At 48.2% G+C, this 19,402-nt stretch overlaps 1 protein-coding gene across 4 annotated transcripts in view; it reads left to right on the top strand.

Annotated features, from left to right (window-relative positions):
- The window catches only part of LOC308062080 (mitogen-activated protein kinase kinase kinase 3-like), an 82,221-nt gene that overhangs the window by 52,659 nt on the left and 10,160 nt on the right, over positions 1-19,402 (top strand). For all 4 annotated transcript variants that reach the window (XM_080383014.1, XM_080383013.1, XM_080383016.1 and 1 more), the window contains 6 exons: positions 2,542-2,655; positions 4,185-4,296; positions 11,932-12,065; positions 14,842-14,915; positions 16,973-17,040; positions 18,981-19,073. In XM_080383014.1, coding sequence (XP_080239140.1) covers positions 2,542-2,655; positions 4,185-4,296; positions 11,932-12,065; positions 14,842-14,915; positions 16,973-17,040; positions 18,981-19,073 — 595 coding nt within the window. The remainder of the gene's footprint in view (positions 1-2,541; positions 2,656-4,184; positions 4,297-11,931; positions 12,066-14,841; positions 14,916-16,972; positions 17,041-18,980; positions 19,074-19,402) is intronic.

The raw sequence follows: 19,402 nt of genomic DNA, 5'->3' as shown, positions 1-19,402 counted from the left end.
TTGTAGAAGTTTCTCAACCACGTTTGCATACCTTACACCAGAAGAGCACACCTAGCTCAACCTGGAGTTCATTACTTAAATACCTTTTGAGAACTGGCCTTGTCTTTCCTCAGCAATTACTACAGCTTCCAGCAATTACATCTGGCAGCTTTATTTTCTCACCTGTTAATCCAGTTTCTGGTATCTAACTCTCCCATGCAAGCTATAGGGGTCCCGGGTATCTAATTTGGGACTGTAACCTACAGAATAGCAGGTTGTGTTATACTTAGCTATTGCAGTGCCCCTTTGCAGATGTGGCTTTTAGTATCTCAAAGCTGGGTGCCTAAGGCAAGTACAAGCTCAGAACCACCTGCTATCCACAGCTGCGGGAGCCTGGCTTTCTTGGTGGGATGTTTTGGGCCCCTCACTATCAGGGACGGACATTGAGATGCTGGATCACGTCCAAAGGAGAGTGATGAAGCTGGTGAAAGCTGTAGAGCACAAGTCTTATGAGGAGCACCTGAGGGAACTGGGGTTGTATAGAGAAAAGGAGACTTGTGTGTGTGTGTGTGTGTGTGTGTGTGTGTGTTATTGCTCTCTAGAACTACCTGAAAGGAGGGTGTAGTGAGGTGGGTGTGGGTCCCTTCTCCCAAGTAACAAGCAATAGGATGAGGGGAAATGGCCTCAAGTTGCACTGGGGAAGGTTTAGGTCGGATATTAGGAAGAATTTCTTCACCAAAAGGGTCGTCAGGCTCTGGAACAGGCTGCCCAGGGAAGTGGTTGAGTCACCATCCCTGGAGGTATTTGAAAGGCGTGTAAATATGGCATTTAGGGACATGGTTTAGTGGTGGACTTGGCAGTGTTAGGCTTACAGTTGGACTCAATGGACTTGAAAGTCTTTTCCAACCTAAATGATCTATGATTCTATGATGATGAAGCTAAGCCTAATTTTATCATATGAAATAGGTGGCCCACATATGGCTTGCTCCTCTGTCTGCAAAATGGGGACAAAAGATAACCTTTCTATCACACAGGAGAGGAGAAACTCCATCCAAACCTTGAGGTGCTCCCAGCGTAGAAACAGCAGCCACAGGGATATCTAAGGTGGAGCTTGGCAGGCTCGGTCTGTGGTCCATGGGTGGAGGAGGTGACTGTACCAGTTTCTCAAGGTGAAACCTCATCTCTGTTGGCTAGGGCCCGCAGTTTTCCCTTGACCTGGTCATCCTCAAATTCCTAGCCTCAGTGTACACAGTCTGAGGTGTATTTGCCTGTGGGCCAACAGCCAGAGCCTTGGCTACACCCTGGGATCAAAAAGGTAGACACAGGCGGCTCTTGAGTGTCATCTTCTGTGGCGGTTGACCTGAGGTGTGTTTGCTGTGGCTGGTGGCATGAACCCTGACCACCGGGAGGGCTGAGCTGCCTTTCAGGAGTTCTGGGCAGCTGCAGCTCCCAGTAAGACCAGTGAGAGTCTACTGGGAGCTGTGGCTGCTTGGTCCCTTTGGTAGGTGGAACCGCTGTGTACTTTGGCACAGGCAGGAGTATAACGTGTGCTGTTGGCTGGATTCGGTGCCAGTGCCTGGGGCAATCTGTGGAGGCTGAGGCTCGGTTTTTATGAGATTAGGCAGAATGCCCCTGAATGAGGGGCAAAATGTTGTGGGTTTAATCTTAGCCCAGGGCAGCAGAAGGCCACAGAGCCTCTCTGAAGTGCAGCTGTGTTGGGTGTTGGAAGCTCTGTAGGCTGTCTGCAGGACGTGGTACACCACACAACCGTGTCAGGAGGGTCAAATTCCCTTTGGAGATACGAGGGCAATAGTCTGCCACTTACCAGGAAAACATCGGGACCTTAGCTGCCTGATAGACACAGCACTGTGTAGTTCTCTGTTCTATTTATCTTGTAAAGAGCAGAAGCTAAATTTGTCCTGCTGGGAGTCAAAGAAGTGGTTCTTGGCGGGAGAGCAATGCACACCTTTCACATGAAGAGGGAAGAGACTTATTTGTGACATGTCCCCTGATCTCACCTGATGCCCAAATACTAGGAAGACTGTGTCAGTGTGTGGGAACACAGGCTGCAGCAGTAGGGACGGCCACTGAGGAACCACCAAAGTAAATCCTTGGGTGCAGCTCACTGCTTTCTTGGAACACCACTGCATGACCATCTTCCCAGGAATCATGTGTGGGGCTGTTTTGAGGCTGGGTAGCAGCAGGTCTTGCCTACAAAACCCCAAGATGAGAGCAGCCCCATAATAGCAGGCAGCAAGCCTAAGGTTTCATCTCAGCCATCTCCTCTTCCTACTAGCTGAATTGCTGGTGACCTTTAAGCTCTCTCCTTGCGGATGTTTTTTGTTGTGATTTTTTGCGTCTGTTCCTTGGTAGATGAGAACTTGGAAGAAACCTTTAGAGGTCGGCAAGCTGGAGGGCATGGGAGCTCTGTTTTCCATCCACCTTCTTAGGTTCCTCCCTCGTCCCCTGATTCCCAGGCTGCTCACTGCAAGGATCTTGCTTCCTCTGTTTACCCAAAAGTGTGACACTGCCATGCTCCGGTGTTTGTTCAATCCCTTCCAGCTCCTGATCCCGCTGAAATCCCAGGAAGATTTGGACAAAGCGATGGAACAGTTGGAGCTGAGCCCTTCCCTGAAGAGCCTGCGGATCCTTGTGAGCGCTCCAAAGAAAGCGAATGTGAGCCCTTCACCTTCTCTGCTCTTTTGTGTCTGGAGCGAGATGCCTTGTTATTGTGTTGGGGAGTGGAAACGAGTCTCTGAACGGTGCAGAGCAAAGGGCGAGCTGGTCGTGAGGGGGGGTCAGCCCTGCTCTGGCTCAGCTGCTCGGAAATCCTCCTGTGATGGCAGCCCAGAGACGGAGCTCAGCTCCCTCTAGCTCCTCCTGCATCCTGTGGAGGGTTAAATACTGATCCTCAAACAAGGTTAAACCCCAAGAGAACCCCTTGTGCCCTCTGTCTAGGGATGCTGTCACCATTGCTCTGTAACCTCTTGTCCATATACAGGGTGATGCCCAGGCCCTTGCCATGCTGGGTGGCAGCACTGGGACTGCTCCTTCCACGTGGTGCTGCAGTACTAAAGGCCAGGAACAGCAAACTGGAGAATCCTTCTGTCTCATGCAGGACTGTAGTCTTTTCCATATTTATTTACTTGTTTTTCCTGAGCTTAGTGGTTTTGCAGTTAAGCCTGTTAGCTTGACCTTGCCTGCACAGAGTGTCTTGCCAAAGCACATGTCATGCTGCCCCAAGCACAGGCTGTAAAGCAAGGGATTTACGGATGTTGCAACTCTTTCTTCCTTATATTTCCTAGAAGTACCAGAGAGAGGAGTATTGAAACTCGTAATGTTTGTCCTCGTGCTGCTGCTGGTGTTCACAGCTCCTGGAACTTCTGTACTCCTTTTTAGAAGCTCAGAAAGTACAGGGACCAGAGTTCTAGAGAGAAACCAAGCCATCAGTTGGGGTTTCCTAAATCCTGGGCAGAAATGGGGCAATATGCCTTAGCAACTGTGGGAACATTGCAGTATTGCAAGTTGGCTACTAAGAGCGAAGAAGCCAGGTAGACTCATGCATACCTTTGAGAGTAGGTCCATCTCTCCCTGAAGCATGTAACCATGCTCCTGCATGTAAGAACATACAGTTCCAAGGTCATACATAAAATTACTGCAAAATCACAGCATACTGTAGCGTGTTATCTTAGTAAGACTTCGCCACTACCATTTAAGTTAACAGCTGGATATGCATTTCTTTGCTCTTCCCCCTTATCTGATTTGCCAAGCAGAGCAGGATCCTCCACTCTGTTCCTCTGCTCTCTTACAGAGGAACCTCTGCAGTGCCTAAGCGCCCACTGAAGTCTAGGGAGTATGGAGGAGAGGCTCTGATTTTTGGGATTGCAAACTTGGGTTCAGGCCAGGGATCGGTCTGTATCTATCTGGAAGTAGTGCAGTGCAGGAGCAGTCTTCTATGTCAAACATTTGTATTCACCATTATCAACTGGAGCTTAATCTTAATCTTATTTGAGTATTTTAATAACAGATGTGAGTTGTTTGTGAATATTTGCATCACTCTAGATTACGTGCATGTTTTTCGTTTGTTTGTTTGGGTTTTTTAGTTCTTGGGTAATACGGTCATGGGGAGCCAAATACAGGGTTTTATATGGTGTGTCCGCAAGGGCTCTGGCCAAGTCTGATCATTCCCTTTGTCTGATTACCAGCTTCTCCAGCCAAACAACAGTAAACAGCATGAAATGAGGATCTCTAGATCAATGGGTGATATCATGGGATCCCTGTACAAAGACTCAGAGAGGACACGGAAGTATTCAACAGGTCAGTAAAATGCAACGCTCTGCAGGGTGTTTTGTGCTATTACAAGCTGGCCACAATCCCCATCTCTTTTCTGTCACAACCCTGTAGCTGCTACAGTCTGGATGGCCACCCTGATGACCTCCCACCAGCAAATCAGGGCAGTTGTTACTTATCCTGAGGAAGAGGCTCTGCAAGCTGCACAGGTCGGACAAAGTTGTGCTGAGCAGGGAGTCATGTTGGGCATGGAAGCTAGGAACAACAGGAGATCTGAGGTGTAATTTACAGGGGAGGAATGCTGTGGTAAAAATCTCCAGTGGGTTTGATGCTACTGAGCTTTATCAAAGTGAAGAGTGAGGCTCTATGAAAAGCCAGGGCTTTTTGAGACCTTGAGGTATTTATTCCTTTTAATCACCTGCTGGTATTCCCTTGGGGTCTCTTCCCCTTTCCCACCTAGCAGAATAATGTAGCTGAATGGGCTTGCGTGCCTTAGCTCCTGAGCTGGGACCAGCTTCACCACATGAGGAACAAATACGTGTCTCCGTGCCAGCAGTCTGTTCTTGTTAGTGAAATGAAGGCTGTGGTAGCTGCTTTTGTGGTTTCTCGGGGGAATGGATGCGTGCAGAGTTTTGCAGTGGTCTCATTTCAGATGAAGGGAGCATCCCCGTCCTTCAGATGTGCTGGGAGTAGGTATCTGCAGCCTGTGAAGCCAGGCTGGCAAATGCCTAGTCTCTTCTTGTAGTTCTGCAGGGACTGGAGTTTATTCGTAGCTTTGTGTAGTCTTTGGTTTTCTGTGCTTGAGTTTATGCTTTTCTTGCTTTGTAAAATACTCTGAGCTTTTTGAAATGACAAGTACTCTTGATAAGCTGTTTGTAGGACCTTTTGTGTAAAGAACTGTGTAGGATTTTTGAGAGCAGGGTGCCTTGTGCAGAACTGGTAAAGCAGGACTGTGTAGCAGGGGTATAATTATTCATATTACAACCCATATGCAGGGTTAATGATTTTGTCATACAGCAAACGTTCTCTGCCATGTCTGTGGGTGCTGGTTACAGAGTAATTTCTACGGATCTCTACTGTTTTCATACAGTTATCCAATAACTGTAGAAATGGCAGCATCAGAGGTCTTGAATAATGTGGAGACCTCCTATACCAATATATGTGGAGATACATTTCATCCTCCAAAGATCCTCTGTACTTATATGGTGATAAACACTTCCACACTTTCCTCTGTGCAACAAAAGAGTACTTTTCTCTAAGGATTAGCCCATTCTCTGTCTCATAGCCTGTGCTGCCTTGATAACATATCATGTGGTTTGCTGCATCTCAGACAATGATGTATAGGAAATGTTCTTCCAGGGTAGGTCCAGTATAGCCCCTTGTGTAGCCATGCCCAGTTCTTACTGAAGCCAGGGGTGGGTGGTACCTGTAGAAGAGCTCCCTTCAGGCCTGGTGTTTGGATGTATTAGGGTTGTCTTTTTCTATTGTGGTTTTTTTTTTTTCTAGCTCACATGGCTCTTGAGAGTTTGTCCAGAGTCTGGCAGAGTCACTAGATGACCCTGAATGAAATGCACACAAACCCACATGGTAAGGCACAGAGCCTCAGCAGAAACTGTGCTTGAGCAAAAAAATCTTTGCTGCTCTTTTTTTGGCACTTGTTAAACTGTTAATGTAATCCAGCGAAGAGCTGTGGCACCAGGAGCTGTCACTGATGTGTGAATCGAACGTGATGGGCAGAATTGATTCCATGTGTAGCTGTGCTAGTGAGAAGATTAGTTCTTGCAGAGTTAGACTTGCCTACTAACTTTTATGCCATGCTTTGGCCTTTCCTTACTGTTTCGGAGCTGCCGTAATACTAGGAAAGTCTCTGACCAGGTCCACACCACTGACTGTGAGGTGTCGCTGCCTTGAAGAGCATCCTGTAGATAAGACAAGGCAGACAAAGGAAGAGATGTCAACTCTGCGAGGGTGAGAGCCTGAGGTACAGATGGGGTTTGAGGGAATGCTTGAATAACAGAGTGGAGGAATGGGTATAACATGCTGGTTTAACCTAGGTAACGGAGGAGGAGGAGGAGGACTGGGCAGCACCAGATGCAGGATACAGTGTGTGCTAATGCTGGGCTCCTCAGGAGAATCTGCATGGTGATTGCTAAGGCACCAAACCCAGTGTCCTTGGTGCTGTTAAAAAGTGAAGTAGCAAAGGTAACCAGCCCACGCTACAGTCATCCCTCTTTTTTTTTTTCCATGCAGTCTTGCTTTTAGTTTGAAAAGAGGTTGCAACAAGCCCTCTGCATGGTGATGGCACACCAGACCTCTCTTTGGTGTTATCTGGGGTCTGTATGAAGCTACTGCAGCTTTGCTTAGGAGGTGTTTGCAATCCAGCAGATTCATTTTTTTTGACCTCGTGAGTCACAACTGGGTAATCTAACTGCTGGGTAGAACCTCCAGCGAGCTGCGAGGGAGAGCAGCAGCATTTCGATGGAGTATAAAACTGAACGTCAGGTAATAGACGGAGGTGATCCTGTGTTGTGGTTCCCTAAACCAGGGATCACTGAACCTGGTGGATGGACAAAAAGGCAGCCTAAGAGGCTTGGATTTCTGTAGGAGAAGCTATTCTTGCAGTTGCGAGGTATTCCACAGGGTCTGCTTCTGCTGTCGTCAGAGTGGTTCTATCAAGAGAGGATCTTAACTGAGTTCAGCTTTTCTCTTGAAACCACATTTAAAAGGAGATCTAAAGTGACTTTATAAAAAAAGGTGGTTCAGGGTCATGTTCTCAGTGTTTCTGAGATGTCTCATGTTTTTCTGCTGACTCTGCCATGTTAGCAGCAGTGAAAAATAATAAAACTGCATGTTATTGGCACAAGCACATTGGGAGGCGGGGGATAGATGTTCTGGGGAAGATTTGGCTATTTTTGCTTCTGCTGGACAGAAAATGTCTTCGCTCCATGTCCCTGAAAAACCTTATGTAAAGTCAGTATTTTCTTCTCTCCCCCCCCCCCCCCCCCCAACTTTTTCAGTGAAAATCCTGCCACACACACACGCCCCCACCCCTTTTTTGGAGGGGAGAGGGGGAAGTGGAAAATGTTCCAGTCCCTTGGCGACCAGCATCTGTAACTGTTCAGCTGAGTGCCAGGAAACTTCAACTAAAATCTGTTTGGGTTCTGGATTTTCAGATAACTGAGGGTTGTTTTTATTTACTTTGAGGAAATACATGTTTCAGAACATTATCCACAAATTATTTAAAACCCTCATTCCAGAATCACCATTTCAGTGGAAACATTTGTCAAAAGCTGTATTTATATTTTATTTTTTCCGTGGTGGCAAACCAGGCTGCTGAGCCGTGGCATCATGTGCCTGCCAGCCCTCTCCAGACCAGGAGTGAATGCTGGCTGGGTCTGGGCTGCGGAATATGGACCAGCCATGGGAACAGCAGGACTTTCACCTTGGAGAATTGCCACTGCAGTGATGGTGCCCAGGTTTTCATGAGTGGTGGGACACGTGTGCAGCAGCATCTAACCCCTGCTAGCATGCTGGGAAGATTTGAATGCAGATCTCTGAAGAGAGACAGTACAAAGACTTTGCTGGTACAGAGGCTGGCCAGGTGACTCAGAAATAAAGGTGTGGAGGTGATGTCTGCATGGTTAAGTTAATGGGGCCATGACATGAGCACTGGCTAGCTGTTGATGAGGTTGCTTAATCATTAGCCCGTTCCTTGGCCAGTGTACCAACAGCTGCCATCCCAGCAGTGCCTGCATATGAATTGAGGTAGCACGGGCTAGGGACCTCTTGCAGGAGTTGGGATGGGTAACCCCCTCTCTATTTTGAGAAGAGGAAGAGAATTCGGCTGTGTGCATCATGCCAGCTGCTTTAGGGCTAGAAAATGGGTTCTCACCTGCTTATTAGTATAAAAGTACCCTAAATCGGCGTGTAGGACACTCCATCCTCAGAGGATCAGCATGGAGAGGAGGGAGACTTGTAGGGGTCCCACTGAAAAAGAAGAAAGCGAGGGGGATTTGGTCCATCTGCTCACACCTCCCCTTGACAGTCACAGAGTGAGAAATTGCCTGCAGGTTTATCTCTTCTCCTTGTGCTGCTGCATCCTGAGCCCTGTGTTTCTGCCAGGGCTCAGAGGAACGGCACATCTTGACATCATGTCCCTCATTCAGCTCGGCGCTGACATCATCTCAGGGCTGGGCTCCGTGTGGCTGCAGCTGTGAGTGTAGGTGGCTGCCAGCAAACCCTCCCCAGCTCTGACTTTTAAGGGGCTTCTCTGTTGGGACCCCTGCTTGATGTTGATTGGTGATGGGTGAAGTTTTGGGAAGGACCTGCCAGGGCAGGGAAAGGGTGAAGCGAGGGAATGTGGAGGCGGAGGGAAGCCGAGCCTGGCACGGGGGAGCTGGCTGTACATGCAGCACTACGAGCTCTGCACATACTGCACAAAAGACACTTCTTAAATAAAAATAACAGAAGGCAACATGAAAGACCCCAGTAGATGCCAGCAGTGACTGTAAGTCTCCGTGCTGGCCTGGTTCACCCTGCTCGGGACATGCTGTGCTCTAGACCCAAATATATGGCTTTACATTAGTGTGTGTAACAAGGCACAGGAATCCCTTTCCAAAGCACCTTGCTCCAAAGGGTAACCGAGGTCAGATGCTCAACTGGTGCCAATCTGCAGAGTTTCTCTGAGTTCAGGAATCCTGGATAGAACAGCTGAGATCTGGCCAGCATTCCACTTACAAAGAAGTGCCTTACAGCCTGCCCCATCCCCACTGGGTCTGAGGACTGGAGCTGATATGTAATCCTGTAGCCTCCAGGAGGACAGTCCCATGGGGCTCCTCCTCTGCCTGGTGCTGCTGCTGTTTCTTGAGTGTGAAGAGCATCTGTGATGTGTCAAACACGCACATCTGGGCTTGTGTGTCCATTTCTTCCTCTGCCTCTGGGTGTTTAAAGCAGCGTTATCTATTATATCCATTATACCTTGCGCTGCCCCCACTATGAGTAAAGCCTGCCATTGACTACCACAGTTGCTCTCTTCCCTGACCCCTCTTTTTCCATTCCCCAGTCACCAGCAGTACTGAGTTTGTCTGAGGTTTTGTTAACAAGGCAGGGTAGGGCTGGAGCGGGGGAATCGACCTTGGGCTCTGGGGCTCTGTTCCCACCACCTCGCTGTGTTCCTCCCCAGTGGATGGGCATGCGTGGATGCGAAGCAGCAGCAACCAGTGCCCCTGGAGGTGTGAAGCTGCATATATTAATTGGAGCAGCTCTTCAACCCAAACAGCCTGACTGAAAGGAATCTGTTCAATCCAACAGTTTCCAGACGTGCAAAAGCCTAAACTTCCTTGCCTCCTGGGAAATGGCGAGTGTCTTATCCCCTTTTGCAGTTTTTGGCAGGAAATGTGACTCTGGAAGGTCAAACACAACTGACCTGATGGCTGGGAGTAGCTGTTACAGGCAAAGGTTTTATGTGAGATCATGCAAAGTCATCACGCTTGTGATAAACTTCATTTAACTCCCTGGGTTCAAAAGCAAACAGCACATGTACAACTCTTTGTAAAATCTGAAAGTCAAAGACTTTCTGAGCAGTGAGTGGGTTGTTGCAGTGAGCGATCCCAGGAGTGCACGAGCAGACCTACACCTCACTGTAGTAGTAACAGAAATGCTCAACAGAGCTACAATGCAGCGGTTACACCACACCAAATCCTCTAGCAGCTTTTTGGAGCAAGAGCCACCCAAATATCCTTATGCTGCATTCTGGATTGACATCTGCTAAGCAGATGAGGGGATGATACTGCAGTGATTTATCCGGGATGCCCAAACTGTTACAGGGTTAAATGTTTGTTTATTTGTCCTCAAAGAGAGGATGCTGTACTTCCCAACTGGTTTTGTTTTCAGGGCTGGTGTAAAGCCAGTTCATTACGAGTGCCACAGCACTCGAGAGATTTTCTCCCCTTGATCTTGGCATTACTTCAGTTGGACTTTTTTCGCTGTGTTCTTATCCTGCAGGAAATCTGTGAAGGAGAAAATAGGAAGATGAAAAAAAGTAGCTCAAAGCCATATGACTTTTATTTTTACAATCTGAGCAAGGAGTCTGGAGGAAGGCATACCATGGGACAGTTATCTATTTGGTATAAATCCAGCAAGCCTGATTTAGTGATCTTTAATGCTGGTGTGACGCTGTTAACATTATAAGCACCTGACGGTGCCTGATGGTAGAAGCAGCTGAAGTGAAAGGTGGGGGCTCAAATTTGTAGTGTCGATCACGCTGATGGATTTATGCCGGAGATCAATCTGGTACAGTAACTGTGATGCAGAATAGCAGCAGAAGAGGCAGAAGTGTTGTGTTGATCAGTGCTGGCTTTTCACGATGGGATAGGCCCTTTGCCGGTACCTTTCTCTTGCAATATCGTGCTTAGCCTGAGTATGTTGTTACCAAATGGTAGTAATGAACTGAAGAGTTGGCAAGAATGACACAAAAATGGATATGAAGTGTAAGGAAACGTATCTCCATGTGCTTCTAAACCCTTCAAGGTGTGTGCTTTTTAGAAGTCTGCTTAAAAACAAGCGTTAATGTGGTGTGAAGGCTTACATTGCACAATGCTGACCAGTTAAAGCTCCAGCACGGAGCAGCATGGACCTCAGTCAGCAGCTCCTTGCCACGAAGTGATGACAACCCAGGGATGAGGGGGGAGGGACTGCAGAAAGACAAGTGGAGACAAGCCGGTGTATCTGGGCCAAGTGAGGGCAATGCTCCCTAAAGCCTGAAAAGGCACAAGGAATCTGTTAGGGTGGATTTGTGGGAATAAGGGGGAGGAATGGGACTTCTGTGTAAGGAAGCTGTGGAGTTCTCTGCCACTTGCAGAATAGAAACCCTCTTCTGCTGATGAGCCCTATGGGGGAGCCTGTGAAAGCCTTGCTGTCTGTGCCGAGCTGCACATGGTGCTCTGCAAATCCCCAGGGCTTCCCAGGTGGCTCTGCCCGGTGTGGAGGCTCTGCCAGCTGCAGGCATGGAGCCTCTGGGGCTACAGACAGGGGAGACAACACTCCCTTGCTAGGAGGTGGGACCAGCTAATCCTGTAGGTCATTCCTCTCCCTGTGTTCTTGGATTTGAGGGCTGCTTTTCCTTGCTTTTTGCTTTTGTGTAGGGAAGGGGGAGAGAAGAGGGGTATTTGAGTGCAAATTGTTTTCCATATAAGAAGCGTTTAAGTGATGTTGCACCGAGTTCACCCGGGCTGTTTCCCAGATTGCTGAATAAGGCAGTGACATGATCCAGGGAGGAAGCGCTGGGAGGTCAAAGAGGGGAGGTGGGTTTGGAGTTCGTGTTTTGCTTTGAGATTGACTGATTGCATCACAACAAAACTCTGGGGCCCTTTTCTTTCTGGCATTGACAGAGCACCTGGATACAGTGCACAGCTCTTAGGATCCAGTGCAGGCTGAAAGCCAAGTCTGCTAGATGTTGTGTGGCCCCACAGAAACAAACTGTACCTGTTGCAAAAGCTTTGTAGGATGCCCATAAAGAGTATCACATCTCTAGCTCCTCTCTTCCCTTCTATACAAGTTCAAACCCAGCAGTATCTCCAGTAGGTCAGTGATCACGGGAACATCTCTGGAAGGACTTGGATGTGGCAGGTTCTCTCCTTGACCCAATACCTTTCCATGTCCTAGGCTCGCTGCACACTGGCCGGAGTTCTCCGCCCCCAGGGAGCGTTCCTGAAGAGCAGCAGCAGATTGCTCGCCAAGGATCCTATACCAGCATCAATAGCGAGGGCGAGTTCATCCCCGAGACCATGGATCAGAATGTAAGTGGGGTCTGGGTGTGTGGGTTAAACCAGGACAGTGTTAGGAATGAGGGAGGCTGTGCTGTGAGTGCTGTTCCTATCGTTAAATCCCCAGCGGGCCCTGTGCGTGGGGCTTAGGCCAGCTTTTTCCAGGAATGAGTGCCAACGGGCTTGCCATGCTCAAGAAACAGTGAGCCTGACTTCCAGGAACCTGAAAAAACAGCTGCAGTGGTGATGGCAGTGTGCTCAGGCACCTCAGGTAGCTCTGGAGGCGCACAGATTTGGGACACGCGTGCATGCCAGCTGCTGGGCCCTCGTGGCTGCAGCCTTCCCGGATCCCGGGGACCTTGCGGGAGTGTGCCAAGCAACCGATTGCCTGTGATTGCAACAGCCTGGGGATGTCAGCAGCATTTGCTGCTTCCCATGTGCTGTTCCTGCCTGAGTTCTAGTTACAGTTCTTGGCTCTGCCCGCAGCCTCTCTCTATGGTTTTGTCTCTGTACCTCCCCCATGTATATTTTTTTTTCCTCTCTTAATAAGGAGTTTGTATATTCCGATCCCTCCGTAATAAAAGAGCAGCTAGTTCTTCAGCACAGGGATGAGCAGGACCTCTTCCTCCAGTCAATTTGTTACCCATGATGGGGAAATTCTGTAGTGCTGAGGGACCCAAGGCAGGGAGCAGCTTACACCTCCCTCTCCATTTGCATCTCTGCTCAAGCTGTAGCTCTGAAGGGCTTAGTATAGGTCCTGTGAAGTCAGCTAGGCTGTCTGGACACACAATTCCTTCCTGCAAAGCTCTTAGAAGGGCAGGACCATGATCTACGATTTGCAGGAGGGCTGGCTGTGCCGGAGGGGCATGGAAGGGCATCTGGAAGGCACTAAGCTCGCTCCAGCAGGCTGTTGTGTTGGCCCCCAAGGATCTTGCCTGGGGAGACATGTATTTCCTACACTCAAACAGCACCCACTAGTAATGCTTTTGTGTACAGGCTGTGCCAGCGTTTCCATGGCAAAGTTGTGTTTTCAACCATTTATTATACAGCCATTAATAAAATCAGAAGTCACTCCGGGTGAGGCTTGGCAGCGTCAGAGTGCAGATGTATCTTGTGCTTCTTGCAGCCAAAAGTTGGCTTTCTGTTGTTTTTGCATGCCTTCCAAACACGTTTGGTATGATTAAGATAAAGTGTGCGTGCGTGCAGGGGGAGAGTACCCATGAACCCCCCTTGGGTGTAAATCAGTGCAGCTCCACTGGCTGCTAATGGAGCTTCATTAGCGTTAGCCGAGCTCTGAGCCTGCTCCTGATGAAGGTTCCCAGATGCTCTCTCCTCGCTTTTCTCCAGCATCGCGCTGTGGGTGGCCTGCTGTCCTTCTCTGGTGAATTAAATGCAGGAAAAAGGGGAACTGGGGATGTTTTGTTTTGGGTTTTTTTTTTTTCCTCTTCTTATGGAGCAGCCATGCTTTTCCCCATATGGGCTTTGCCTTCAGAATGTCCTTGTGCTGCAGCTTCCATATGTGCCTTGTGGAAAACCACTTACAAGCTGGTGCTGGATGCCTTTTGAGGGATGCCCCTGTGCAAGCCTGTGATGTAACTGTGGTCTTTGCCTTGAGACCAACTTGGCAGCTGAACAGAGCCTGCTCGGATTCCCGATTTTATGCTTTTGAGAAATGAGTCTGTCTCAGCACTATTTTAACTGCCGGGAGAGGCCTGGCATGACTGCCAGAGGTGGGGAGTGGGTTCTAGCAGAGGTCTTGCTCCTCTTTGGCTAGTGCATTTTGAAGGATGAGGCTTTGGGGTAAAAACTGGGAAGCAGAGAAGAATTGCACTTTCCAATTGGGACTGTCTTGCCAAAACAACACGAGCTGTTATGACAACCAGTTGAGGAGGTCTAACGCAGGAACAGTGCGTGGAAGGAGAAGCTGTTGCTGTACACGGGGAAGGAGGAACGATGTGGGTCCAGGAGCAGCAAAGGGTGACTCCACGTGGTGTTTAACCCTTGTTGCTCAGCTTTCCTGGGAACAAGCTGGGCTTGGGGCTGGCTGTGGAGTAGGGTTAGCAAGTGTCTGCTGTGGGTCTGCAGCCAGGAGGGAGCATCGTACCGCTGCAGCACAGCATGGCCCTGAGCAAGCTCTGCTCCACATGAAAGTACACACAGCCCCTGGGTTTACCACTCAATACAAAACCTCTATTGTTACTAACCAGCTATAAATAACCCCGTCCAGTACAATGTCTCATCCAGGAAGCGACACAAATGCGGCTTTTGACTCACTGAGCTAGTGAGAGCCAAGCCAGTTCCTCCAGCCAAAAGCCCTGATGATGCTTCGCTTATCACTGGGGAGGAAGGCTGGTCTCGTGTGCCAGGGCAGCTCAGGAAGTCAGGAGGCCAGGGCTGCGATCCTGGCTATGGTGCACAATATCCACTTGGCCTTGGGCACATAATTTTTGTCCTGATATATTTTTTTTTATTATTCCTATTATTTTTCACAAATACTTTGAGCGCTGTGAATCTCGTTGACTTCTCAGCATGCTTTGAACATCAGGGTGCTAATTGTATTTGCCTCAGTTTCCCTACTATCAAATAGCAGTTGGAAAGAACAGTAATCCAGAGGGGGCGTCATAAATGGATTTTACTGGGAAGAAAACTTCTGTTAGATTGGATCTCATCTCTACTGGGGCTGGCATCAGCTGGTGTAAATCAGCTGGCTTTGGTGCAGTTTTGTTGACCCTGCAGAGGTCTGCTAGGACAGGAGCTTGAAGAGCCGCAGTGCATGGTTTTATTGTTTCCCCTTTTCTTTCACTGTCAGATGCTTGAAGCTTTCATCAGCCCTGATGAGTCACTGTCTGGGAGCTGCCAGTCGCTGGACAGATCTGTGGACAGGTGAGTCGTGCATGTCACCATGTGCACAAGCTGAGAGGCAGCCTCCGCTCCACAGCAGGAGAGGAGTGCGGTCAGTAGCATCCCCTGAGGTTCCTGTTGGGATGAGGATGCACCTGAGCAAAACAAATGTATTTTGAATGCTGAAAACCAGATCCTAGCACAAACGTCTGTGTAAGGGCATGATTTGAATTGCAGTAATCTGAGAGGGACAAAGTAGCTAGGGATCTGTGGACAGCCTGGCTTTGTGTGCCCAGGTTTTCTGCTTCGGTTCAATCCCTCTCCTACTCCTCTGGCTTTCTGCAGTCACCGGGTCAGTGCTCTTGTTAGCCTCTCCATGCCTCCTCCTCCTCCCTGGGCGTGCTGTTTACTCTCCATTGCCCACTTGTAAATTCGGCAGCCCCTGTGCACTGCCAGCAGCCACAGACGTGTCAGTCAAGGTGCTGAGGACACCAGATGAGCAACAACTAAGTTTAGCTTCTCGGCAGGAAGCAACTAGGACACGTTGTACTAACACAGGCTGCAGTTCAATAGTTGGTGTGGCTGGTTGGTCCAAGCTCACACGTGCACAGCAACTGTATGTTTGCTGCTGTGCACGGTAGGCTGTGTATAAGACACAGTGTCCTTTTGGGAAGCAGTATATATTTTTTTTTCCATCTGCATCAAAGATTTTCTTTTTTTCGCCCCATTGCTTTTACCATACAGCATCAAGGCTATGGTCCAGCAGGTCTGTGCTGTGTTGATTTGATTGCATAGCGTGCTTCGGGTTTGCAGCTCTGTGCGCTTTGGATCTGTCTCCTCATCAAGGTCCATTTCCTTTTTGTGGCTTTTAATAATTTCCTGTGATGTGTTTGCTCATTGTTATGCCTGTATCAAAGCTGGATTCCTTGTGCTCCTGGTCTCTATGCCCCAGCTTTGCTTGTGCCTAAACTTTGCTAGGAAGAACAACAGAAGGTGCACAGCCTGTTTGTAACACTGTTGTGAACTGAGAGAAGAGCATTAGGCGTGTTTGCGAGAGGGTAGTATGGCTTGATTTCAGATGCAAAAAAAGGAGGCAGCTGTCTTCCGTCATGGGGTCTAGGAGCTGGGAAAGGCATGAGGAAGGCTGTATTCTTTAAAGGCAGCGAGAGGAGTAAGCACAACTATTCCTGCAAAGGCATAGCTGAGCCCTTGCAGCCAATTACTTGTGATGACATTAGTCTCAAGAGGGCAGAGCTAGTCACCAGGCATGGTGACCAGTCTGATGCTAAGAAATAGCATGACAAATTCCTCTTTGCCATAGCAAACCTGCCATGATGAGCTTTGGCATGAGTAGATTTCAGAGCACTGTATAAAGCAGATTTGTACTGCTATGCACATTTTGTTAAAAGGGAGAGTGGAAAAGCAACCTGTCCAGATCACCCTGTTGGCCCTTACAGAGGCTGGAGTGAAATCAGGATTGCTGAGATCCCCTTGCAGTAGTTTATCCATCCTCTCAGTGTAGTTTAAAGACCTTAAGCCTTGAAGCACTGATCCTGCACTCTCTCCCTCCTGGTCTCCCGGGAAGGGTGCGTGTGCCCAGCAGTGGTACGGACCCTCCTGTGTGAGGAAGATGGGAGAATGATGTTGCAGAGGAGGGGAGACCCACATGAATCAAGCATGACTGAAGAACTCCAGCGTGTAAATCTGCAGCAACTAAGCCATGTACATAGAAAGCAGAGTTGCACAGCTGAACACTTGAAGTTGTGGGAAGAGAACTTTGCAGTCCTCCTTATGTGCCACCTTGTGCATAGGTGGTTTTGGCTACTTAATTTTGACCTGGTGACTGTGTTTTGCAGCATCCTTTTTGTTTGCCATAGGAACAAGCTGTGATCCAGCAAAAAAAATAATCTTCATTCTTGTGCAGGTTGAGGATGGGAACTCAGCTGTGTAGACTGGGCTGATCAGTGATCAGTGCATCTTGTGGTATAGCCTGTCCTTTCTGCATGTAATCGCTTCCTAATTCATTCCATAGCTTTTCTGGTATAATAAAGTGTATCTGTGGGTTTTTGTTTTTTTGGTTTTTTTTCATTCCTCTGCAGCCCGCCCTTTACCCAAACCCCTGTTCCTGGAAGGAAGACCCATCCCAAAGACAGTCTCGATTGCATGGGTAAGCACTCTTGGAGGTTTGTATTTGTTTAAAAGTATAAAAAGCCATGTGGTAAAAAGTCTGGATAAAAGGCTATTAAGAGAGATGGCACTGCATGAAAAGTAATTAAAAACAATCAAGCAAACCAGATCCATTGCTTAGATTACACTTCAAAAGTGACCCTGTAATGATCAAACATGAATATTCTTTAAAATCAAAAGACACAGAGCACCAAACACAGGCAGGGCTGCTCTTGTCATCGTTAACCCTCCTTGCCTCTGCAGCGATAGTGGTAGCACAGAAGAACCTTTGGACCTGGTTTGGGGATCAATTTACAGCAGCAACAGTCCAAACAGGGTAGCAAGTGCCCCGAAGTAAGTGGATGCAAGCAGCTAAAGCTGTTGAAAGATCACTGATGAGTTCTGTGTTGGAAGAAGTTGCTGAGGGGGGGCTTGCTTTTGTATTTGGAGACAACTGTGAGGTGCTGACAAACGGAAACAGCCTCGTGGGATCACCTTTTGTCTCTGTTAGTACCTGTGAGTTGCACTTTCAGGATTCTGACTTCGTACATAACAAAACTGGAGTCCCAAACTCTCTAGGGAGTTATGCCTCTTCCACTTACGTTATTCATAACCAGTAATACCGCAAATGCTGTTAGGGAAAGTGTACTGGTAACTTGCAAGGATCATAGGTTACTGCTTAATCACTTAAAACATCCAGCTGGTTAAATCATGGAAACTCTGTAATATTGTAATGACTTTCACTATTAAAAATGAGCAAATGGCAGTCAGCCTGTGGCACGTTAACTTATTTCTGGCCTGAGGCAGGATTTCTAGATTGAACTGTAGAGATGAAGCTGCAGTCAGTCCACATCGCCCAAGGTTTTAATACATCCCTAGTGGTTGGGGAGGCATTTTGCTTTGAGACACCACTCGGCATCGTTGCCTACACGTGGCTCGCCGAGAACGTCTTGCCCTGTCCTTGTTGCTTTTCTTGCTGACCATATTTCAGCCATTATGCGCTCCTCTTGCGCGCTGCTGTAATGGGGAAATCATGCTGAAGTGCAGCAGAGGCCAGGAATGGTCTCGGAGGAGCGGCTGCTGGCCCCAGGCTAAGACAAACAAACAATCAGAACAGACTGTGTCATTGGAGTTGGATGGAGGAAAAACAGCAAGTGAAAGATGGGGGGGAAATGACAGATATCTTAATCTCAAGGTTATTTGGTGCTACCAGCAATGGCTTCCTATGCTGCATTTTTTTTATTTTTAAAAAATACGTTCTTATTGTGCATATCCATCTCTCTCACAATCTTGTGTCTAATCTAAACTCTGATGGCCTTTAATCCCTCCTGTATATTCTATTTTTCTAGCATTTAATCAAAGTAAATATAAAAGTTTGGAGCTCTGGAGGTATAAATCAGTCTCTGGCTTTCAGAGGTCAGGAGTCACATCTGAGAAGTAAGAGGGGAGAGATTGTCTGGTGTTAGCCAAGTGCTGGATTTTTGCATTTCCCTGGAAATAGCTGATATCAGAGCAGAAGTTTTGGAGTAGATGGATCTGGACCTGACCCTGCCTGGCAGTTCTGTTTCCATGCTAATTTTTGCATTTTTCACATGCAAATAAGATGTTTAGTGCTCTGTCTTGGAGACCAGGCATGGTCTGTGTTAATCCCCTGCCTGGTATTTGAACAGTGTGGGCCAGTGTCCATCAAGTCAGCAGTTAAACCCCTTTGCTTTAGGGGGACCAAGACCAGTGTGTCTAACCCTTATTCCCTAAGGAGTGTGTGAATGTGGACAGATTTCAGAGTGAGCCTTGGGGGATGTGTGGCCATGTGAATGCACAGCTTGCCACCTGGTTCTTGTCTGTTATTCAGCCTGAGGACCAGAATGCTTTCCAGTAAGAAACACTTGAGGCATTTGGTACTGAGCTGATCTCAGAAACACATCTTCTTCCCTCCTGCAGATTTTGACATCCCATTCTGCGAGAGGTTTGGGAAAGGTGGGACCTTCCCGAGGCAGTACCACCTTTCCCAAAGTCGCAAGGACTACAGTGACGGTAAGAAAATGATGGCGGGTCAGGGAGGGAGGTGGTCAGTCTAGGATCTCAATGGCTTGTGACAGTGCCTAGGACTGGAGAGACTTGGAAAGGAGAGGTTTCTAATAAAGGGAGAACCACTGAGTAATTTGGGGTTCGCTTGTGTATTCTGAAAAGCGTCCTCTGTGAGACCTTGTGGGTCTGCTCTTGAGAAGTGCTGAGCATCTACGGCATATATGAAAGGCAGTGCTCAGCTCCTCCTCTGCTAGCACCTGTTCTTTTAACTTAGCCACGTGGATGATTGGCATTTCTCATCCCTAGCGATACCAACCTTTCTGTTCCCCTAACTT

Source organism: Falco punctatus (genome assembly GCF_963210335.1).
Source record: "Falco punctatus genome assembly, chromosome: 4".
Taxonomy (NCBI): Eukaryota; Metazoa; Chordata; class Aves; order Falconiformes; family Falconidae; genus Falco; species Falco punctatus.
This window is presented reverse-complemented; position numbering and strand designations above follow the sequence as displayed.